Genomic DNA, 25,047 nt, shown 5'->3' with positions numbered 1-25,047 from the left:
CCTGACATTTTCGTTCTTAGCTAGCCGTAGGTTTCTGCTTTGCTTTGCTAGGCGTGAAGCTTCCATCGTCCTTACGGGTGTAAGCATTCGTGACCCTATTCGTGACCCTCCCTGACATTTTCGTTCTTAGCTAGCCGTAGGTTTCAGCTTTGCTTTGCTAGGCGTGAAGCTTCCATCGTCCACACGGGTGTAAGCATTCGTGACCCTATTCGTGACCCTACACTTGCACTTGAACTTCTGGTTATAAGTATTCTACATGAGCATTTTTTTGGGGATATCGATCTAATATGCTTCGATTTTATTTTGTTTGGGCAGACATGTTTGACATATTTATATAAGGGTATTTAATGCACGCAGGCTCTTCATCTTTTATTTTTTCTATTCTGTGGTCATTTCTCTTTTACTGTTCATGTGTCTACTAGTCATTTACGTGACCCATAAGAGAGACTTACAATTGACACAAAAAAAAAAAAAAAAAAAAAAAAAAAAAACGAACAAAAACTTCCTGGATTTATTGTATTTTTTTGCTGTTTGATAGGATTTACGTTCAATCCTGCTCAAATCCTGCTACCAAAGAGCACCGAAATGCTCTCCGCATCCCTGTTTCCGCCCTTTAGTTTTTGACTTCATGAAAATGACGCGCCATTTATTGATTTACAGGTATTGCTTTTGAGCGATAAATCAATCCTTTTGGCTATTTGAGTTAAATTTAGCCAAAATACAAACGATGTCGCGGGATAAGAAGAGTAAGAAGCCATCATCTTCAGCCTCCCGATCTCCAGCGACTCCGCTCCGGCGATTAGCAACCGATGGCTCCGATGAGGGCTCTAATAGACGGGTCCTCTCCGATGCCGCTGTTCGATTCCCTTACCTTATATCAGAGTCAGCCATTTGCGGAGTGGTCTGTGGTACAGAAGCTCTCTCCTCCAACCATTCGAAGATTTACCTTTCTCAGTCCTTTTTGGCCTCGTACTCCCTCTGCTCCAACCATCTTGTCACGGTGAGCTAAACCCTACAACTTTGTGCTGCTCGACATTGATTTATTTATGAACTTATGTAGTTAGTTAAATGGTCACTCTTCTTTTTTCCTGTGATTGAAAATTTCTTCCACTAATTAAAAAGGTGGGATTTTGTTGGAGTGTAGACAATGCTTGTTGATCTCATCGGACCAAAACAAATTGTGGTGGATAATGAATTAATCTATGGACATTAGTGATGTATGTTTCGCTGTAGTGTTAATTATTGCTACCAGGAGGATTGAGAAGTTTCAAGTGGGTTGGTTAGAAAATTTGCTGTTTTCCATGGTTAAACTTTGCAAATTTTACTAATTGTTATCAGAAAAGGCTGGTATTTGTAATTAGAAGCTGGTAGAACCTACACAATTTTATTTAATAGAGTTATTTATAAATTTTCTTCTCCTTACGTAGAAGTTGGTACAATAATTCTCTCTCATAAATTATAAATATTAGTTCATTTCAAGTTATCTTTAGCGAAGCTGATTTATCCTTTTCATAATGTCTGGAGCTTGTGGATGAGGTTATGACAATGTTTATCTTTTACCAAGAGCTAGAAGGTCCCGACCATCAATACCATTGGTCAATGAACACCTCCTGGTCTTGGAGGTCAAAGTTGTCATTTTTTTAAAGAAAATCTCCTAGCTGTCTGGGCAAGTGCACTATTTTGATTATTTCCAATTGATCTTGAAGGATCTCAAGTATCTTTTAGAAGAACCATATGTCATTCACAGGTCTCTCAATAGCTCCATGATGATTCCTACAAATGCCTGAAGCTGATCGACCCTAACGAGGAGGGCTAACTAAGTCTAGGGGTTCAAGATTCAAATTGATTTGCATAAGATCATGCAAAGTGGAGTTATGCAATAAAATCACTGCAAACCATATCTAGAAGCTCTCTCACCAAGCTTTGAGGTATTGAAGGGGATTTGTTTGCATATGTTGCAAATCTGTAGTGACTTTACTCATATTTTGGTCTATATTAAAAAAAATTCAATTAAAAATTTTAGTGATTGCTGTTACTTTCAGGGAATTTAGTTTATACTTTAATGTTGCTTTGATTTTGAATTCTATTTCTAGCAAGTTCCAATTCTGTCTTTTCTTTTATAAATTCTTGTTTAGAAATCTGTCTGATTCCATGTTGCTGCAAAGCAGGTTGCATTAGCTGGATCAGACAAAGAACCTTCGCACAAACTCCCACTATACAATTTTGTGGAGAACTACATTGCAAATTTCGGAATTGATTCCGACGATAGCTTATCGAATAATGTGGGATCTTATTTCGCAATAGCCAATGTATCATCTTGTGATAAGGTACAAAAGTTCTTAAAAATGTATTTTATTCAGCATGAATAGCTTTTAATTGGCATAAATTCTGTTATTTTTTTAAGCTTCAAAAGAACGAAGCGAGGTTATCGTGGGCTCTTTCTTGCACTATGGGGTTTCCTGCAATTGGCCAACCATTATTTATTTCTCCCATTGGAGATTTTTCAAGCTCTCATTATGAAATCAATATAAACAATACTTGTCATCTTCGCTCCCATAAATGCAGGAACCTGAACTTAAATATGCTTCCATTTACATTTATTGGTTCAATAGATTTTGCCTCCATAAAAAATGGATATGGCGAAGCTGAATTGCCTAAAACTCGATCCGATCACTCAAGGCTTCCTTCCGCTTCAAAAAATTATCCTCGCTTGCCTGGAGGTTTTTATTCTTCTGTATTTAATGAGTCAACATTGAAGTTGGCATTGGTTGATGAAGAAACTAAACTTTTACGTGAGAAATTTGCTTATAAATTTCTTTATGGAAGATATTTGCTTCATGGAAATCTTTTTGCTTTTCCGGTATTGGAAAAAGTTCTTTTTTTTACTGTGGAAGATGCAGAACAGTACACAGCTTTCTATGTGGAAGCTAAAACAAAAATTTCTTTCTCTGGCACCACAACTGCAGCTAGTGAAAGCTCAAGTGGAAGAGTTTTTCCTGAAGAGAATATATCGGAATTTATTAGTGACGGGGAACTTAATGATAGACCAAAATTGGGCGGTTTATCTAAAGAATTTGCTGATTTAGAGGAGATTATTAAATTTTCATTAGCACAAAAGGATCCTTTACTTAGGTATTTCTTTCCACAAACAATTTCTCCTTATTTTTTTTATTCATATGGTTAGAATGTATCTTTAAAGTATGAATGTTTATGACTTTATCTAATTTAACAGCCTACTTTGATGGATACATATAGAATCTATGAAAACTTTCTTGATCTTTACATGCTACTCTTCTCAAGCATACTATGATTATTGCATAATATAATGAAGATTAATTGAATTCTGTTTTAACTTGCACGCTTTGGTATTTTTCTTTTTGAAATGAAATGCAAATACATGTTATAGCCAATTATCTATATTTTTGTATATGTTTTTAATTTTATGTAAAGGTTGATGTAGCCAACTTATAAAGAAGCTCATCCCTCAGTTTGTATTGGGTAAAAAATACCACAAATTAACTTTGCAATCGGCTTATGGAAAAAATTTCTATTCACTTAGAAAGTGACAACAAATAGCTTATAATACCTAGGGCTGTCAAAATGGCTCGTTGTTTATGAATAGCTCATGTTTAACTCATTAAGTAGCTCGCGTTCTATCCGTTTGCTAATGTGAATAGCTCATGTTTAACTCATTAAGTAGCTCTCGTTCTATCCATTTGCTAAGCAAACGAGCAGAGGAATATTTCTTTTGTGCTCGATATATAAACGAGCCGAACAAGAACTAAAATTTGGCAGTTTCGTGTTCGCCTTTGTGCTATATATATATATATATATAGTAGATAGATAGATAGATAGATATAGATATATATAATTGATGACTATTATTTTTTAATAATTTAATTGACTACAAGGCTACAAAATTTTATGATCATTTAAAATTAATAATAAAAAAATAATAAAAATATTAAATTCTATTTAAATATATTTTAATATAAATAGTAAGATTTTTTTCCTTTTGTTTAAAATTCATACTTTCATTCCTACTAACAAATAAATCTTTCCCTTTCTTCTAGTTCACTTCATTATTTCCTTTAACTCCCTTTTTTAGGAATTAAATTTACTTTTTTTTTTCCTAGTTCTTTTATACGTTTCTTACTTTTTGTTATTTTTCTCTATTGAATTTTTTAGTAAAGAGATAAACAAGAGAGAGAGAGAGAGAGAGAGAGAGAGAGCCAGAGTCCGAATTCACCAAAATTTTGTGCTGCATTTCATTTTCATCTGACCAAATTCTAAAATTTAAAAAACCCCTACATTTGGTTTATTTTACACTTCTTTGATTCATTTTTTATGCTTTTTCCTCATTCCTTCAGTTGAGTTATCACTGAAACCAGATCATTTTCCTTTTCATTAAGACGTGCATATTGGCTATTTTGGTACTTAGCTGTTCTCGAGCCCTTTTGATTTTCTACTAGCTGTTTTTTATTCATCCCAAATTTAGGTACTCCGGGGTTCTTCTTCATGGTCCACCTGGCACTGGGAAAACAACCATGGTTTCATGCTGTGTTCGTGAAGCTGGTGCTCGACTTTTCTTGGTCAACGGACCTGAAATTGTTAGTCAATACTACGGTGAAAGTGAGCAAGCATTACAAAAAATTTTTGATTCAGCAAGGACAGCTGCTCCGGCTGTGGTATTAACTTTCTCAGAACTACACCCTTTCTTCGTTCTTTTCTTTGGCTAAAATCATATTTCACTACTGATTTGTGTTGGAATTTGCATGATTACGCTAAACATTTTCTATGGTGCATTCAAGATTTATTTTTCAAGTATCATTTGGTAAGATTATAACCATACAATGAAGACTCTGCACGATGTCAATCTTAAGTGATTAGTAGGGGTCATATTTGCTTAGCATTATTATGTCAACATTTTGTCAAGTTTATTTACGTTTTTCACCATATAAAAGCAATATTTCCAAGCTAATAGTGCACATGCATGCTTGGTTACAAAATAATCTATGCACCATTTTTATTAAGGGAGATTTACATGCATAACAATTAATTCCTATGTATTTACATATCTAACAACTAAACCTCAAATTTTAAATACATGCCACCTTATCTATGCATTAAAAAGGTGTATTTCTCTTCTTAAAAGTTAAAATGGTGGTATTTTTATTGAGATATAAAAGATTTGGGTGTTATTAATGTAAAAAATAAAGTTTAGGTGTTAGATATGTAAATAGTTAGAAATTGGGTGGCATAAATGTAAATGCCCATTTTATTAAATATGTTTATTAAATTTGGCAGCTAGTGATAGTGACAATAAATCAATTATCGATCATATTAATGAAAATTTTCAAAATAAAGGATGTTGAATGATGGAAGAAGCATGTGATAATACTGTTCTGAAATTATCTGTCTTTGCATCTCAGTTCATCGTAGAACCAATAAAATGTTGCTAATTTGTTAAAACGCCTACTATGGGGATAACTTTTTGATATTTGTTGTTACAGACTTACAGTGTCAGGTAAGTACTACTATGGGGATAACTTTTTGATATTTGTTGTTACAGTGTCAGGTAAGTACCTAAGTACTTAAATTTTGACTATAACTCTTACTTTTAACAATTTTATCATGTTTTTTTCATTTAGATAAATATGGTAGATATTGGTCAAGTTAGTTTTATTGTAGAATACTTTAAATTCATGTACTAACCTGGGATGTGATATTCTAAATATTTTTATAAATGTTTATGATATCAGTTTCATTCTTCTTAAGGAGGGGTTTCACATAATCATTTTGATAACAAAAAGACTTACAACTTTTATAAGGGAAAATATTCTGAATACTAATACATAAGATAAATTAGAGTGTCTTATGTTCTGTTGATGCATGTAATTTATAGAAGTAGCTCTTTTTTTGCAAGATGGAAGATTGAGACCTTTTTACTTTGATATATTTTTAAAGACACTATTCCATGAGATTATTGTTTTAAGATTTAGATTTTTATAACATTTTTTTAAAAATTAATTGCACTGCTTTGTTTTTTCATCCAAGTTTGGGAGATCTACTATTAATGGGGATCTTTGGTTGCAAGAATCATCTGAGATTCAGATAGAATATAGGCTAAATCTTTGTCACTTTGATTTTTGTAGCAATGACATCTTGATATTGTATTAAATCTATTTTTATATTATTGAGATTTAACAAACAATTAAGTAGTTAAGCAAATCAATTGAGAAAAAAGTTAAAATGGTCTTATGGACTATTTAATGTAGCCATTTTAGTCTAAAATTATAGATGTATTCAATTTAGTTTGTTGACTCCTCAAATTTGAGGATTCAATGGGCTATTGAAACAGATTTGATGTTGAGGATTCAGTGGGCTATTGAATCAGATTTGATGAGTCCAGGGATTAAATTGGACATTATGTAATCTAGGGCTAAAACAACACCCTTAAATAGTTCATGGACTTTTTTTCCTTTTTGCTAAACAATCTTTAGGATATAACTCTTAGGATTTTTTAAATTTGGATTTATAGGAGTTTGTAATTCTTATTTAAAAAACCTACTCTTAGCTAAACAATTACTTGTTTCAGTCATCGATATAATTTTTATGCAAATCCTTGTCTTGTTTATGTCCAAATTTTTTTTTTGGATTGTATTGTTATTCTATATTCATGATAAACACTTTGATTTACTATATCATTGTGCTCAAAGTTACCGATAAATGGTATGTGCTACTTACTGTAAATGGAAAAGAGGCTTTGTTTAAAGTTACACATTGCCTGTTGATGATTGGTTTAGTGTATTAGGGTAGCATTCTTTATGGGAGCTTGCCACACAATCCTTGGCTTTAACATTTGGTTTGCTTTTCATTTTAGTCGGTTTGTTTCTATATAGTAAGATTAGAAGAAGAATAAATATATCTTTTTTAGAAGAAACCAAATGAATATGATAAAAATTCAAGGACATTTGGGGATGTTATAGGCTACTGTATAGTGAAACTATTAGCAATAGTAATGTGTTAGATTATAATGGATAAAAAAGTTGAAACATAAAATTGTTGATGTGAATATGGTTGGTGATAAGGTGATTGCTATTAAGATAATTATAGATGAGGATGTAATGAATGTGGTTAGTTTGAATGCTTCACAAGTTAGATTAAAAGATAGATTAAAAATCAAATATGGGTAGAATATATGTGATGATTGATTAGTGTTTGTTAGGATGTGTATATAGGTTCTAATAAAATCTATGATGGGAGGATTCTTGATGATTATGTAATACGGCATAAATATATAATGGGATAATTATATACACAACACCCGAAATAGTTCTATTTACAAAATTAGCATTCTTGTATTTTTTTGAATTACTGAACATATAGATTTACATGTGTCACGATCAAACTATTGAGAAATTGATAAAAATGTAAATAATAGGTTGGGATTTTATCAGGAATTTTGTATTCGTGTGAGAATTTGAAAGATGGATGTAAGATGGTGCTAGATATGTAAATACTAATGTTTCGAGTGCTATGTATGTAATTGCACCAAATATGATATGCGATATTGTACTTGATTTTGTAGTACCATATCATCTTTCATTAACGAATATATATTTAAATAAATGGGAAGAATATTTTATCACTTAGAAATAGCAGTGATTAAAATACAAATAGATTTTTTTCTTACTTGGAATAACAGAAAAATCATTTTTTCCCCAATATTGTGAGTGTTTCTTGGAGGGGTTTTAATCATACAACATAGATTTGTAGTTATGAATGTTTATCTTAGGAGTATAAATGAAAGTAACATTTCTTCAAAAGGCGATGAATTGTTGATTTTCTTAAAGTAGGCTGTTAATAGTGTAACTTGGAATTTTTTAGTTGGTCTAAATCTAATAAGAAATAAGTTTACTAATTCCATTTGGAGGATTGTTTTACAAGCCTTAGGAGAGCCTAGAAATAGGATCATACATTAGCAAGGAGGTTTGTTTGTAGAATCACGAGGTGCAAATGATTTTATGGAAAAAATGCACTGGTAATAGCTTTAAAAATTGGTTATTATTGAGGTTAATAATGATTATAATAAAGGTAAATTTTTGGCAAAAAACTATTCTTAGTAAAACAAAATGTTGTGGCTTTTGATGATTTATATAATATGCTTAGTACGAAGAATGGTGAATGTGAGAAACTATAATAACTAAGTTTATGGACTAGAGATTTTAAGACTTTGTTAAGTTAAATGCATTATAAGTAAAGATAATAGTGTTTTGATGAAAAATAAAGATTTTGTAAAGGATGAAAATAATAATTTGAAAAATTATAAATGCGAGGTTTAAAGAAAAAATATATCTTAGGGGTGCACAATGAAAACTATATTAAAATATATCATAAATTGATCCAAAAAAGTATACTTTTAAAGAAGATGCATAAAGATGATTATTGATGAACAAAATAGATACTCATTTAGAGTTGAAAATTTATGGGGGATATTTTAACAATTTGGCTAATAAATATTTTCAATAGAATTTTTAAGACTAAGATGATTCCAAATTATTGTAAATGTATCTTGCACCAACATTTAAGTATTAAGGTAATCTTCAAGGTTGCATGATGTCTACAAAAATCAAACTTATAAAGTAATATTTTGCTTTGAAAAAATAGATCAGTTTGGATAATTTATTTGATTTTATGCCAAAAAAAGAAATTACTATAGAAGCTTTTTTTTGTATTGAGAAAATAAATGGTAAAATAGAGAGAAACAAATTATTTTTACATGATTTTTAGTGATCTTTGGAAGACATTATTTAATATCATAAAAATTAATTTGATGGTATTAAGGGAAAAACTTTGTGTTAAAGATATGTTAACTATTAAAGTTATATTCAATGGGCCATTTGTTGGTATTAGATGTACTTTGCGGAGTTGCTTTAGACTTTTCAATTATGGTATGTTTACATTAAGGATCATGATTGGGTACATCTTATTTTATGTTAGTTGTAGAGATGCTTATGAAGATATATGAAGCAAGCTATTTGGTAGATATTTTTTAGAGTTGATTAAAAGATATTTCTATTTTGGATTTGGGAGTCATCCTTTGAATTAAGTGAAAACTTATATTAGTGAAGAGAATATTTTGGTGGTTAATGGTAGTATATATCATTCAATATTATTAGAAGATATTATGTTGCATGTGTATCATCAATTTAATTTTTTTGAATATGTTATACAAAGTAATGAAAATATTGGTGTGGATATAGCTTCTAGAGTTGAGATTGAGAGATTAAAATGAAGTCTAAAATTTTGTATGACAGAGGATATCTTGGAGAATCAAGATAAGTTTTATAAAATTGTAATTATGTCGATGATATTGTGTGAATATGATATTGTTCAGTAAAAAAATTTGACATTTAAGTGGAGCTTTGATAGAATGTGTGATAAAATTATGAAGGATAAATTAGTGAGTGGTTGTTGGAGTGACATAGGGGCGAAACTGACCATTTTTATGAGTGAGGGCAAATTTATTATATTAAAAAAATACATGTAAATAAAATGAATAACATGATTCAAAATAAAGTCTTGTATTCTATTATCAATCATAAATTAAAATATATTATATAATTTTTAATCTATTTTGCATATTTTGATAATATCACATAACAACTTCATTAAGAATCAAATCAAACACTTTATTTTCAATGTACGGTACGAGACAGTCATTAAGAGTCTGTTTGGGGCAACTGCAACTTATTTAGTTTAGTATTCTATTATCAATCATAAATTAAAATATATTATGATAATATTGCATATTTTGATAATATCGCATAACAACTTCATTGAGAATCAAATCAAACACTTTATTTTCAATATACAGTACGAGACAGTCATTAAGAGTCTGTTTGGGGCAGCTGCAACTTATTCAGTTTATGCTGATAAGCAACTTATCCTGATAATCTGCTGATGAGCAGCTGATCCGGATAACCTGGTTGACTGTTTGGTCTGTGCGTTTAAAAAACAACTGATTCTGGATAAATGACTATTCTGTAACTTATTCAGTTTATGCTGATAAGCAACTTATCCTGATAATCTGCTGATGAGCAGCTGATCCGAATAACCTGGTTGACTGTTTGGTTTGTGTGTTTGAAAAACAATTGATTTTGGATAAATGACCATTCTGTTCCTGTTCTGGATAAGCTGTTTAGCTGTTTGGTTTGTGCGTTTTGTAAACAGCTTATTTACAAATTTTCTATTTGAATTAATAATATGTGTAAAGGGAGAGAGCAACAATGCGAATTTGATTAATTTGTGCTTCATCCATAATAAAAAATCTGAAAAATACTGACCTAAGGCAAGTAAAACGGGTCAAAATTTCATATGGAATGTGATAAGTTTGTAAAATTAAAGTTCAAATGTTAAGACATGAAAATACAAAAGAGTTGTTACATTTATATGACTCAAATATTTTCGATCACATCAAAGAAACACAGTTATATATACAAAAGTAAATTACACATTCACACATTAATATGAAGTATAATGAGACCCTAAAAAAAGAAAAAAATAACATGTTAAAATTAGAAGAAAAAAATAGCAATATTGACTTTAAAATTTAAAATCATATCACGTCGAATGTTGCTTGGTTCTGATACCTCAGAACCCCGAACAAACCTGTTTGACTGGAATATCGTAGAAACGAAACATTACAAGAAAAAAATGACAATATTGACTTTAAAATTTAAAATCATATCACGATGAATGTTGCTCAGTTCTGATACCTCAGAACCCGAACAAACCTGTTTGACTGGAATATCGTAGAAACGAAACCATTTACATACATACCAACCAATTCCTATATATTATATTAACATATCGAACACAAATTTTACTTTCTACTTTTATACCACACAAGCCTTTCATATCATATAAAAAATACCATCATTTTAATATTTAAAAAGTAAATTTAATAATGTAAATTTGTAATTTTTTTCCCCTCTTTAAGTGTTGATCGAAGATTAGCTTTGAAAATATAATTCATATCTGGAATATTAGTTTCAAAAACATTACAAAAACGAGACACTTCATCTATTAAAAAATCCCATCCATTCTCCCTCATCATATGTAATCGTTACTTGGACACTTGCACTAATTTCATTGCATTCTCAATATCTTGATCTTTTTTTTGTAGGGATTGTGATAATTTATTTGTATACCTAAATATCAATCATAAAATACATTGTAAAGATAAAGTCAAAATATTCATTGCACTGATTAAAATTCCAACTTCAACTAACTGTTGATCATGTACCCATCCAATTTTACAATCTTAAGCACTTTAATTACAAATGCATACATTTTGGTGATACTAATTAAAGTTCGAAAATGTGAGTTCCAACGGGTTTCACCGGCTTGTTGCAAAGAAATTTCTTTATTTAAGCCACGATCACTAAGTAAATCTCCAATCTTAAGATACAAAAGAATTTTTTCATTGAATAGTTTTGAGACTGTTGCTTCTCTTACAAGAATCTCCTACTGTATTGAGAATTCTTGAAATAAACTCAAAAAGTTGTTTGACTTGCCAATGATTTTTTGCTACTATTATCAAACATAATTAAAGTTGATAAGCAAAACATTGAACGTTGTATGCTTGAGGATTATCACGAAGAACAAATGCTTTTAAGCCATTAAACTAGCTCCGCATATTAGATGCTGCATCATACATTGGCCACGTACTCTATGCATGCTTCATGAATGTTTTGCTAATATAGATTCAAGGGTTGCCTTGAGAGTAACTGTATTTATTGAGGAAACATGTTTGATAACAATAAATTTTTCAATAACGTTGTCTTTTTTTATCGACATGTCTTACTGCAACAACTAGTTTTTTCTTCGTTGATATATCTCGAGACTCATCCATTATAATAGAAAAGTATGAATCAACTATATTTTTTATAATAAGGACAAGAGCTTCAACTGCTGCTGCTTGACAAAGTTGTTTCGAACCTTTGGTGAAGTCAACTGTAACTTTGTACTAGTGTTATCAAATATAACTTTTCACTTCTTCATTATGATTAGTAAGGAAATGAAACAATTCTAAATAATTTCCTTGATTAATTGATTCAGATGATTCATCATGGCCACGAAATGATAATCCTTGTCGTAAAAAGAATCAAATACAATCAACTGCTGCAGTCAACATAATCTGATATTCTTTTTTTTCTTTCATATTTACTTATCCACATAATAGGAACACTCTGTATTTACAGTTTCATTAAATCATCACATTTTTGTCTTGCTTTATTGTGAGCGCTATTATGTTCACCAACATGATATAAAAGTTCTTCTTTTTTTCTTTCAATTTTTAATTCCTTTACCAACAAAAAAAATCTCCACCCCCTTGACTTGTAGTAACTTGTCCTTGAGGCCTTAATAGATAACAATAAAGACAATATGCGGCGTCTTTTTGCACACTATACTTTAACCAACTTGGATTTCTTCAAACCACTTTCAACTAAATCTCTGTGCAACATTACCCATCAATGTTTGTGGGAAATTTTGATTTTTTGGTTCATGTGGCCCCTTCAACATATACGCTCTTTGTATTGCATCCTTATCATTAACATCATAATTTCAAATCGAAGGACGATGCCCAGGATCTGCTGGAAGACTGTCAATATTAATTTCTCTCGCTTTTTTCTTTTTAAATAAAGTTCCATTTATTAATGCTTAAAGAAAAAAATATCATCAATATAAATAATTTAAAATTGATAATAAAATAATTTTAACATGAAATATATGTTCAAAAAATAAAACATTCAAAATCTAAGAGTTCAATATCTTATAACAAGTAAATGTAAATGGAGGCAATAAATTTTAAAAAAAATACACTATCAGCAACTTTTAAAAAACAAGGCACACTGTCGCCTGTTTTTAATAAAAAATGCACATTGTTGGTTTTTTTTAAAATAAAAGAAAATAGGAACATGAAGACCTGTATGTGGCTATAGAAATAAAGACTTCGAGCAGTAAATCAATAGTGATGGCCACAAAATGTTGAATATACTACTGAAGCAAAAGACACAATAATTAATTTGAAAAACATATGGCCAATAATGCTTTATCCACTTTAGTTTGAAAAATTCATTGATGTCTAAAATTTATTGGAATGCCAGTTTGCAAAATATGTAATAAGCCAATAACCATATAACTATTAATAAGCTCAAATCAATTCTTAAAAGTTTATTAGTAAGAGTTAAAGGTTAACTAATTTATAAATATACCTCAAGGTTTAATTTTGGAAGGCAAACTATAAGACGGACGTAGAGTGTTCTCACTGAAAAATTCTTGAGTCAATTATGCGCATGTTTCAGGCACGGGTTGAACTTCATTGTTCCCATATAACAAATATTTTCACTCCCAAAATAATTTACAAAGCTCAACTATTTGTAGAGATAAGGATATCATGAATAATAATAATAAAGTTAAAGTTTAAGAATGATATGCAAATACGTAGAAATTGCCACCGAATTGGACTGTATGTATGTAATAAATCTTCCAAGTATGCATGTTAGTTTGGCTCGTGATAAGCATGTTTCTTAAACTTAATTTTTTTTCACAAAAATTCAACAATTTTACAATAGACTGCAACCATCCCAAATGCATCATTGAGGTGCAATAAAAGTCTAACAACTCGCAGGTTATTGCAGCGCCAATGAAACATATTATTACAACAACAACAAGTCTTTATCCCACTAAGTGGGATGGGCTACATGAATCCTTTTTCTCCTTTTTCTCCATTGTCTCCATTGCGTCCTATCGAGGGTCATATTTTCATTTAATTCTACTAACAGAACGTAGTACTTTAAATGTGCATATTTTCAAGTAATGGCCATGGTAAGTTAGAGCATGTGGGAACCAAAATGCTAACTTCAGGGATAGCAACCTTTCAATTACCTAGTAAAAAGTAGATATCCATTAAATAGTTTCATTGAGAATGAAGGAAAGTAAATTACTAAAATTTTAAAACATAGACATTAACAGAAAAAAAAAAGCCAAAAGGGCCTTGTTCCAAAAACGTATAAGGAATTTTTGGAAATCTTCATCTTAGCCTTACAAAAGCTATTAATTGTAAAAAAATCTCCATTTAGTCGCTCTAAATAAGACACCACCTTAGATGACAAAAGCTTTCTTCAAGAGTAAAGTATCAAAATACTCCTGACTGTTTACATCAAGTCATTTTAGTACCAGATCAAGATAATAATCACTTTTTTCGTTCTTTAGAAATGACATAAGTCTAAGAAGCCATGGCTTGACATTTGTGAATTTAAAAAAGTACATGGCTATGGTGAAGGTAGAGCTTCAACACTCAAACAAACATAAAAAAATTTCAAGCAATGTAACTATCTCTAACCTTGAATTTACCTTATCATATTGGATGTCAAAATCATCAACATCATTTACCTAATCTCAACTATCTGGGTTCAATCATAAACTTGAATTTAATATTTTACATCAATCAGATTTGGTCAATAATATTGCCAAGATAAGACAATTTTTTTTTAAATAGGAGGATAACAAATGGTTCCAATTTTTTTCTTAAATCTCAATCATACCATATCAAGGGATCTTATGTCAAAGTGTACTATAAACCAAAAGATTGAGAAAAGTGATTGCTCTTTGTCACCATAAAAAGCAAACTAAATTATCCAAGTTTTGAAGGAAACCAAAATTCTCCAATTTTTACATGTTTTAGACTTTTAGTGAATGTGGAGTTGGTCGTAGGTATTCACCAGGAAAGAAGAGAAGTGGTGTGCTCGGATCGACGAGACAGCGAGGAAGAAATGTTCGAGTTGCGATGGCGAACGGCTTTGAACTCCAATCCTTGGGAAGGGCCGAAGGGGCGACCGACTACAAACTCGCCGTCGACTTGAAGCGATGGAGAGGACGTTTGGACATGCGCAATGAAGGGTAAAAAATATGGAAAAGTGGATAAAATTGGTGCTAGAAATGGGAAAGACAAGGATATACTTGAGGATACATGAAAATAAAATGTTTAAGTAATTAACAAAGAATAGATTTAGATGCTAGTGCAACATTAAGTTGGACCAAATAAAAAATGAGAACTCATAAAGCTTCATGATTCTCTCACATTTATGTTGTTATTTTTTGATATTTCTAGGCAAACCCATATGTATATTGGTTAATTCACCTTTTTTACCTCAATTTCTCATCGAAATCTAACTACATTCTACACATTAAGAAACGTTTAAATTCTGATTTTCCTTGTTTTCGCTGTTTATTTATTGTTACGATGTGCACAGCTCAATTCTGATTTTCCTTGTTTTCGCTGTTTATTTATTTTTACGATGTGCACAGCTTGATCTTTTTACTTAGCAGTCTAGACGTTGATCATTTCTCTGCCTGACTAAACTTTCTAATAACATTGTAGAGCAATTTTTTTTTTTGTAATGAGTAGTTTGTAATTTCTACATATATAGAGGTTTCTATAGAATATCATTGAGGATTTATACTTTGGACTCCATAAATATTTCTATTTAATTCTTATATATTTATGGATGAAAGCTATTATTCCTGTACAAAACTACAGTTTTTGGATCTCAACATTTAACTCACAATTTATTTTTAATCATCCGCTTTATGCTGTCACTATTTGACATAAGTTTGGAGATTCACTTCTGTATTTTCCTTAAAGGTCTTTATTGATGAGCTTGATGCCATTGCTCCATCACGGGCGGGTGGAGGTGAAGAGTTATCCCTTAGAATGGTTGCAACTCTGCTTAAATTGATGGATGATATTAAAAAATCTGGTGGCATTCTTGTAATTGCTGCCACAAATCGACCAGACAGCATTGATTCTGCCCTGAGACGACCTGGTCGGTTCGATCGAGAAATTGAGATAGGTATGAACTGATGATCCTCATCCTGTAAATTGTTATTAGTATTCCTCTTAGGTTTCTTAAGCTCGCATTTTTTTGTGAAGCTGAATTTTTGTGAGTTGTTAGAAATGGAAAATATTTTTTTTTATACCAGGCTTAATCAAAAGCTTGATTTGTTTGAAATAGAACATTGTTTTTAGCTCTATGATTAGCATAAGGGCAATTTACATACATACCTTTCAATTCCTATGTATTTACTTATCAATCATCTAAACTTCTCTTTTTTACATTTATACCACCCAATTCTTTCATATCACATTAAAAATACCACTTATTTAACTTTTAAAAAGATAAATACCCTTTTCATGCATAGATAATGTGACATATATATAAAAAATGAAGTTTAGGTGTTAGATACGTAAATACATAGGAATTGAGTGGTGTGTATGTAAATCTTCCTTATTATATAATCATGCTTGTTGAAACTATGATATAATAAATGGCACAGCCTCTCCTTCAGTCATTTTCCTTTTTTTTTTCCTGCTCGAATCTTGTTGCGATCGTACAATGTAGATTTTTGTCCAATTGCCACCTCATTTATGCTAGCTTGAGCCAATATTTAATAGTGTTTTGCCTATTCCTTATATCAATTTTACATTTTCTGAATAATTTAATATTTCAAATATTTACTATTCATTAAAACTATTAACATAATACTACAAAGACCCATATATTTTTACACTTATTAAAGGCGGTAGATTTTGCCTTTCGTGACACTGCAAGAATTAAGTATAGTGTTGTCATTGAATTTGGAAATAGACTATGCCAATATGAAAATGTTGCATAGTGTTGAATTGGAGAACATTGTTCTCTTATTAGCTAAGAGGAGTGCCTATGTAATAGAATAAAATGCATAAAGTGTCAAAATAATCTCCTGTTTATTTAGATGTGTCATTTTAGTTTCAATGTTTATAGAAGTGTCAAATTATTTATCAAATTTTTTGAATGAGAGACTGAAATAGTCCTCCCCGTGAACCATTTCAGCCCGTATTTAAAAGAAATTGGCAGCTAAATTGACTATTTTATATCCTTTAGGATTAAAATGACCTCCTGCAAAAAGTTGACGGCTCTTTTGACACTTTTCTCTAGAATAAATACAAGAGATGGGAAATGAAGAGGGAAATATCTTCAATTATAAGGATATTCAAACATTAATAGAATCATTTCTCTTGATTAGCTTACAAGTGCTCTTCTTAAGTGTGTTCTTCTATTTGTATTTTCCAACATGGAATGTAAGGCAAACTTATTGTTCCATTGATTTGAAGCTGTTTGAATTCATTTTTTTATTTTCAGGAGTGCCATCTCCAGTCCAGCGGTTAGATATATTGCGTACTCTGCTAAACCACATTGATCATTCCCTTTGTAATGCTGAGCTCGAGTCATTGGCTTTTGATACACATGGTTTTGTCGGTGCCGATTTAGCTGCCTTATGTAATGAAGCTGCAATGACTTCTCTTTGTCGCTTTATTAGCTTCAAATCTTCCGAAAAACTTTTAAAATGTTCACATTCCAAAACTGGTGCAGTTGATACGGATAAACGAGTTCCTAAAATTCAGGAACCTGGGGAGGTTTCATGTAATGATGATTTGAATTCTATATCATCCTTATTGTCAGAATTGACTATGTCATCAACGCCAGCTTCGCCTGATAGTTGTTGTTGTGGTCCTAAAAGTCGTACAGAATGTTGTTCATATGATTCTCATGGAGACGGGCAAAAGACTTTGTTAAAAGTAACTGCGGAAGATTTTCAAGTTGCGAAGACGAAAGTGAGGCCTAGTTCTATGCGTGAGGTATTATTTTTACATGTATATATGATTTCTCTTTTTTTTTTTTTTTTGCATTCTTGTGTCAATTATATTATCTAGTGTAAATATGGACTAGAAATTGGCATCAATATATATAAATATGTTATTCTCTTTATTGAAGGCCAATTATAGATTGTGACTCGATTTTCAAATAAGGAATCTGTAAAAATACTCTCCCGACTCTTTGCACGAGGCTATTTTAGTCTGGAGTTTATAAAAGTATTAATTTAATTATGAAGCTATTTTATGCCAAATGAGGACTATTTTAACCCTCATTAAAATAGTTCATAGAGTAATTTAACATTTTTGTAAATACTGCAACTATAATAACCCAATTGTAAATAGTCAAGGGACTATTTTAGCACTTTACTTAATTTCAATTAGTGAGGACTTTGAAAATTATCTCATTAATCTATTTGTCCTTTGATAATATTTAGTGAGTCTTGTAAACAAGCTACGAAGAAAACTTACAAAGAAATTCCATGTATCTATTTTCAACTTATTGCAAAAAATATTAATCCTAGAGCCAAACATTTTAACAATCCCCAAAGTGCGAGGACTCTTAGAATATTGATTCAATTTCTATGTCAATGATTATCTGAAAAGAAAAGTGTCACAATGATCTCCTGACTCTTTGTAGGGGGTCCCCAAACTTTGTTAATGGGGGCTAAAATAATCTTCTTGGAGAACTATTTTAGCCCATATTAAAAAATTCTAGGGACTAATTTAGTTTTTTTTCTTTATAAACTCTAAGATTAAAATAATCCCATTTAAATGGCCAGGAGACTATTTGGGCACTTTACTCATTATCTGAATATCCATTAAATTGTAAGACAACTTGGTTTTCACTATTTACAGGTAATGCTTGAACTTCCTAAAGTAAGTTGGGAGAACATTGGTGGCCAAATAGAAGCAAAAAGGCAGTTGATTGAAGCAATCCAATGGCCACAAATGCATCCCGATGCTTTCAAACGTATTGGGGTTCAACCTCCTCGAGGATTATTATTGATTGGCCCTCCTGGTTGTAGTAAAACCATGATGGCACGGGCGGTAGCTTCCGAAGCGAAGCTGAACTTCCTCGCAGTTAAGGGGCCTGAACTTTTTAGTAAATGGGTTGGGGAATCTGAGAAGGCCGTGAGATCAATTTTCGCAAAAGCAAGGGCGAATGCTCCAGCAATTATATTCTTCGATGAAATCGACGGCCTTGCGGTAACTCGCGGAGCGGAAAATGATGGTACCTCGGTTGCTGACAGGGTTCTGAGCCAGTTGCTGGTGGAAATGGATGGTATGATACACATTATAACATGAAATTTTACATAAATTAGTAACATTTTTATTAATATAATTCAAACCACATTAGGAAAATCAAATATTATTACGGAAAGTAAATAAACTACTGCAACAAACGCATTTGAAAGGAAAAATACAATACGATGATGCCCGGAAATCTGAAATAACAAACACAACTTGTGCTTCTATCTCAACATTCTTCATTACTATTCATGGTTTGAATGCTAGATTCTGACATTCTATATTTACCAGATAGGAAGTTTCGGCCGGTTTGGTTTAATCCAAGTTTTCAGGGAGCTCAGAGTTTTTTTTTTTTTTTTTTGTGTTAAAAGTTCTTAATGTTTGGTCATGTGAAAATAAAACTACTATTGAAATTTATTATGCAAAAGCTATTTCTTTTCATCAACAAAAAAAATTATGGGCAGATTTGCAAACATCAAATATCAATTTTTAGCCTTTATTTTTAAATTCTAAGATACCTACATTAATATGCAAAATAATTCACTGTTGTTTTACTTTGCTCTCCCTTGTAAAAATCTATTTTAATGTTGAGTTATGATGCATTCTTATTGTTTCACCCTTGGCGAATGTAACTTTGAACTTCTCACCTTTTGTATTTTTTACTCGACATCGTTCATCAGGTCTTGGCCAAAGAGTGGGAGTTACAGTCATTGCAGCTACTAATCGTCCTGACAAGATAGATCCTGCGCTTCTTAGACCAGGTTCTGCCATAACTTCAAGGGGCCTTTACTCACATATTACACGATTCTTCTATATTTACATATCGAACACCTAAACCTTCAAATTTACATACATGGCACCCAAATCTTTGACATCATGTAAAAAATGTCACTATTATTGACTTTTTAAAAGTGAAATACACCTTTTCATCCATAGGCTTTAACGCCAAAGTGTTACAAATGTAAATAACAAATTTTATGTGTTAGATATGTAAATACATAAGAATTGTCTCTCCTTTTTTCTGAATTTGAATTGATAATTGGGGCATTTACATTCATGCCGCCCAATTTCTATGTATTTACATATTCAACACCTAAACAATGCCTTTTACATTATGCCACCCAATTCTTTCACATCACATAAAAAAATGCCACTAGTTTAACTTTTAAAAAGTGAAATGCATCTTTTTTTTATTAGCAGGTAAAGTGGCGTATTTTGTAAAAGTTGAAGTTTGGGTGTTAGATATGAAAATACATAGGAATTAAGCAATATGTATGTAAATCTTCCTTGATAACGTTACTTCTTTAAACTATGCGCCACTCAATCTAAATCGACCTTAAATTTGCACATCAGTCCTCCTTGGATGTCTTGGTGTCGAGGTTACTTGTTCATTCATAAATTTTGATTTATTGCAGGACGATTTGATAGAATTGTGGATGTTCAACCACCAAATAAATCAGATAGGGAAGATATATTTCGAATACATACACGTGAAATGCCTTGCGGTCCCGATGTGAGCCCATCAGAGCTTGCTCGTCTTACTCCAGGATACACCGGAGCGGATATAAAGCTCGTATGTCGAGAGGCCGCCGTTGCAGCGCTAGAAGTTTGTTTCCATTTTCTGCCTTTTCTTCTTGTCAATTTTAGGCTCATTTGAGGAAATTTTCCTGCTTTTTCAGTTACATGCATACCACCCAATTTTTATGTATTGACATATCTAATGCCTAAACTTTAGTTTTTTACATTTATACCCCGCTAAACTTTCACATCACAAAACAAATATCGCCATTTTAACTTTTGAAAAATGAAATACGCGTTTGTCATGAAGAATGGCATTTATGTAAAGATCAAAGTTTAGAAGTTAGATATGTACATAATATGAATTGAGTGGAATACAAGCCTTCCTAAAATGATGTTTTTTTTAAATCAATTTTCAAGTTGTAACTTATACCAAACTTCAAAAAACAACTTTTGTAAATAACTGTTTTTTGAGGGGCTCTTTTAAAAGGAGAAGTCTAAAAATTTTCTTCATCACATTTTTTTCCCAATCATGGCCTAATTGCTAGCAATTCATGTCAATATTTTCTTCATTTTATACCCTTTTTAACCATGATGTATCTTCCTTTTAACAGGAAAACCTGGAGATATCTGTAGTCTCCATGGAGCATTTCAGGATTGGAATTAGTAGGGTGCATCCTTCAGAAGTCAGTTTTTATCAGAAACTTGCAGAGCAATTTCGGAGGCTTGTTGATGGTGGATCTGCCTGAACTGCATGCCCATTGTCTTGTATGATTATATATTTATTGATATGGTGGCATTTAGTTGCATCCCACACAATTCTTATGTATTTACATATCTTGCCCCTAAATATTCATATTTACATGATGCATATCACTCATTTTCGGATGATCACATCAAAATAGCACCATCATTATGTTTTTAAAAGTGAAATGCACCTTTTCATGCATTGTTCATGACAACAAGATGTTATAAGGATAAATATGAAAGTTGATATATGTAAATGCATAATAATTGTTGCATATATGTAAGCCTTTTTATATATTATTAGAAATTTTATGCATACAAAAAAATTGTAGATGTGGGCTCATGTTACATGTTCTACTTTTTTAACCTTTAATGAAGAGATAAAGTGGCAGAGACGTAAAAATTGAAATTTAGGTTTGCCATATGTAAGTATTTAAATCTTCTTTAATTTTAATTTGTTAAATTTTTAGTTCTGAGTTATCATCAATATATATCTAATTTCGTTAACTATTTGATTAGCTGCAGAAAGAAATGCAATAAAATCCCATAATAAAAAAATCAAATGCATTTCAATTAAGAGGCATTTGCATACATACCATATAATTTATATCTATTTACACATCTAATACTTAAACTTAAATTTTTGACATTTATAATGCCAGAACTTTTCGCATCACATCAAAAATACCACTATTTAAACTTGCATACCTTCTCATGCTTGTAAAAATTGAAATTTAGGCATGAGAAATGTAAATACATATGAATTAAACGGTATGTATGTAAATCTACCATTTGTTAAGTGCAAACTGAATTTACCATCACAATTTAGCAATTCATGAGTTTGTACAAATATGAAAAGTTCCTCAGAAGCGACAAAATAAGAGAACAGATTTGAAATTTAGGCATGAGAAATGTAAATACATATGAGTTAAACGGTACGTATGTAAATCTATCATTTGTTAAGTGCAAAGTGAATTTACCATCACAATTGAGCAATTCTAGGAAGAGTTTGTACAAAAATATGAAAAGTTTCTCAAATATGAGAAGCGACAAAATAAGAGAACAGACGGAAAAACAATTATATTAAGGGATGCAAGGAAGCAGATCTAAATAGATGGATAAGCGACGATGATTTTCTTCAAATACGGTTGCCAAATCAACTATAGACCCACAGTTCCATCTTTAACCACTTTCATGAGGCTACTTCCGCCAAAATGACACCACTCTAATTTTGATTTACTACAAACCAAATGTAAATGGTTAAATTGTTAACATACATACCACCCGATTCCTATGTATTTACATATCTAACATCTAAATTTTTTTTTTTTACATTTATACCGCCCAAAAATTTGATATCACATCAAAAGTATCACCATTTCACTTTGTAAGAAGATATTGATGGCGATATTTTTATGCAATGTTAAAGATTTGAGTGTTAAAGTAGCGTAATATGAATGTTTAGGTGTTAGATATGTAAATACATAAGAATTGTGGTGATGTATGTATTTTTTGTTATGATATTAAAAATTTGCTTGTTTAGCATTTTTATCCTCCATAACAAATTTACAGCTTATCAATTAAATTTTATTATGATGAAAAAAAGTACTATTATTCACAATCCAACACCATCTTTCATCCATTTTTCGCTCAAATATAAAAAATCAAAATAAAACTCCAATCCATAGATAATTTTTATTTTAATTTTTATTAAACTTTCAATGGTGTGATTGTGGCATGTGTAGGTGATAGTTTTCTCAATAGTTTTGAATGGCATATATGTAATTATCCCTAAAAATATAAGAAATCAATAAAATATAAACCTATAATTTCTTGTTTAGATTGTTAAAGTAGGTGGAGAACTTACCATTCATTAAAACTGCTCAAGCACACGCAATGGTAACAGTTGGGTAACACAAACTCGCTATTCGGCAGCATGCACTCCTCCTATCTTTCAATGTCCGCCACAGATAAATGCTTCTGCTTTTCATCTTCTTTCTCCTGTACCTTTCCACAGGAACGTAATAATAAAGGAAATTTACACAAATACCACACAATTCTTATGTATTTACATGTATAACACTCAAAGTTTGATATTTACACTTAAAACACCTTGGTGTTATAACCTTAATACATGAAAATGGGTGCTTCACTTTTAAAAGGATAAAGATGGTGCTGTTTTTTATGTGATGTTAAATATTTTAGTGATTTGCATGTAAATAGGAATGATTAGGTGTAGATTTGTAAATTCATCATCCAAATAGCCCTAATAATGAGTGATACGAGAGACTAATTACCATAAAATTGCTTAATGCTTGCTTTCTTTTCACTGGTTAACATTGTTGTTGTTCCATCAATATAAACCTGCAGAAAAGCAGCTTGGTACACTGAAATCAACTAAAAATTTTGAATATTTAAGCCAAACAAAAAATAAAGGTGAATTTACATATATACCTTTCAATTCCTATGCATTTACATATCTAACACATAAATTTTACTGTTTACACTTACACCACCCAAATCTTTTATATCACATCAAAAATACCATTATTTTAACTTGAAATACATCTTTTCATGCATATGTAATATGACATATGTAAAAATTGACGTTCAGGTGTTAGATATGTAAAATAATAGGAATTGAGTAGAATGTATGTGAATCTTCCTAAAATAAAAGGGATAAAGTTAAGGAAATTTTGCACAAGCACCAGATAATTCTAATGTATTTATATATCTAACACCTAAGGTTTTGATATTTAAATTTATGATACTTAGGTATGATACACATGCTTGAAAATGTGTATTTCACATTTAAAAATTTAGCAATAGTGACAAATTTTTTACATGATGTTAAATATTTGAGCAGTATGCATGTAAATAAGAATGTTTATGTGCTAAATATGTAAATATATAAAAATTGTGGTACGTTTGTAAATGCTTCTAACTTTAAATATGGATGAGAAGAATCAAACCTTATATATCAAAATTCTCTTCATTCCTAGAGCTTCTGCAAATTTGCAGTTCATCCACTGGGCTTGAAAAAGAAAGAAGGTGGCTGCAGGAGTGAACGATATGCAGATTTGAAGGCAGGCCCATCGCTTAGAAATTCAGCGGCCCTAAATCTCACAATAAATGATAAGAAAAAATATTAAGGCACAAGCCCCAGAAATAGAGTAACATATTTCTGTAGTAAGACTGAAGAAGATGACACATTTACATGTGAAAAGTAAAATTAACAAACAATCTGTAGTAAGACTGAAGAAGATGACACATTTTGTATTGTGTAAATCAGCAAAAATTGTCATCTGTATCTATATATATATATTTGCAAGTTTGGAATGAATAAGAAATATTTAAAAATAGTGATATATTTTATGTAATGTCAAAGATTTGAATGATTTTTATGTAAATATGAAAGTTCAGGTGTTGGATATGTAAATATACAAGAATTTTGTGGCAGGAAAGTAAATGCTTCTTTTTTTTTTCAGATTTAGGTGATGTAAAACAGCTTAGAAACCAAAGAGTTTATCATAGGCAGGCGCACAAATTATAGAAAACTTGGTGGATAGAAATCTAAGAATCATCATAACAGTTACGGCTTCTTGTAAAGTATTGGGGTAGAGCCTGATTTTCTATAGGCAGGATTGGCAGAAAATTCTACTGGTAACTATTATTTTTTATAGCAAAACACAGTTCAAAGTTTCCTTACTAAAATTATTATCATTCATGAGGTTAGCTATAAATTTATTGTTCACAAAAAGCTCAAG

At 31.0% G+C, this 25,047-nt stretch overlaps 2 protein-coding genes and 1 long non-coding RNA gene across 8 annotated transcripts in view; 2 read left to right on the top strand and 1 right to left on the bottom strand.

Moving 5' to 3' along the window:
• Positions 1–25,047, top strand: part of LOC110022247 (DNA repair protein REV1) — a 181,257-nt gene that overhangs the window by 19,357 nt on the left and 136,853 nt on the right. The window lies entirely within an intron of this gene.
• Positions 173–21,600, top strand: LOC110022270 (calmodulin-interacting protein 111). The gene is made up of 11 exons (XM_020721124.1): positions 173–189; positions 661–1,000; positions 2,169–2,327; positions 2,405–3,132; positions 4,499–4,688; positions 15,716–15,923; positions 17,253–17,749; positions 18,623–19,049; positions 19,696–19,776; positions 20,431–20,621; positions 21,148–21,600. Exons 2-11 carry the CDS (start codon positions 728–730, stop codon positions 21,280–21,282), a joined length of 2,889 nt encoding a protein of 962 aa, XP_020576783.1. The 5' UTR covers positions 173–189; positions 661–727; the 3' UTR covers positions 21,283–21,600.
• On the bottom strand, positions 18,957–24,396 carry LOC110022277. Of its 3 annotated transcripts, none has more exons than XR_002293760.1 (4): positions 24,253–24,396; positions 23,578–23,644; positions 23,148–23,287; positions 18,957–19,033 (listed from the first exon to the last, which is right to left on the bottom strand). It is a non-coding gene; the product is annotated as an uncharacterized LOC110022277 (long non-coding RNA). The 3 variants fall into 3 exon arrangements; XR_002293761.1 differs by lacking the exon at positions 18,957–19,033 and adding an exon at positions 22,253–22,519; XR_002293759.1 differs by lacking the exon at positions 18,957–19,033 and having other exon boundaries at positions 23,011–23,287.

Source organism: Phalaenopsis equestris, unplaced genomic scaffold (assembly GCF_001263595.1).
Source record: "Phalaenopsis equestris unplaced genomic scaffold, ASM126359v1 Scaffold000002, whole genome shotgun sequence".
Lineage (NCBI taxonomy): Eukaryota > Viridiplantae > Streptophyta > Magnoliopsida > Asparagales > Orchidaceae > Phalaenopsis > Phalaenopsis equestris.
Note: the sequence above shows the minus strand (reverse complement) of the source record. Positions and strands in the feature narration are given on the sequence as shown.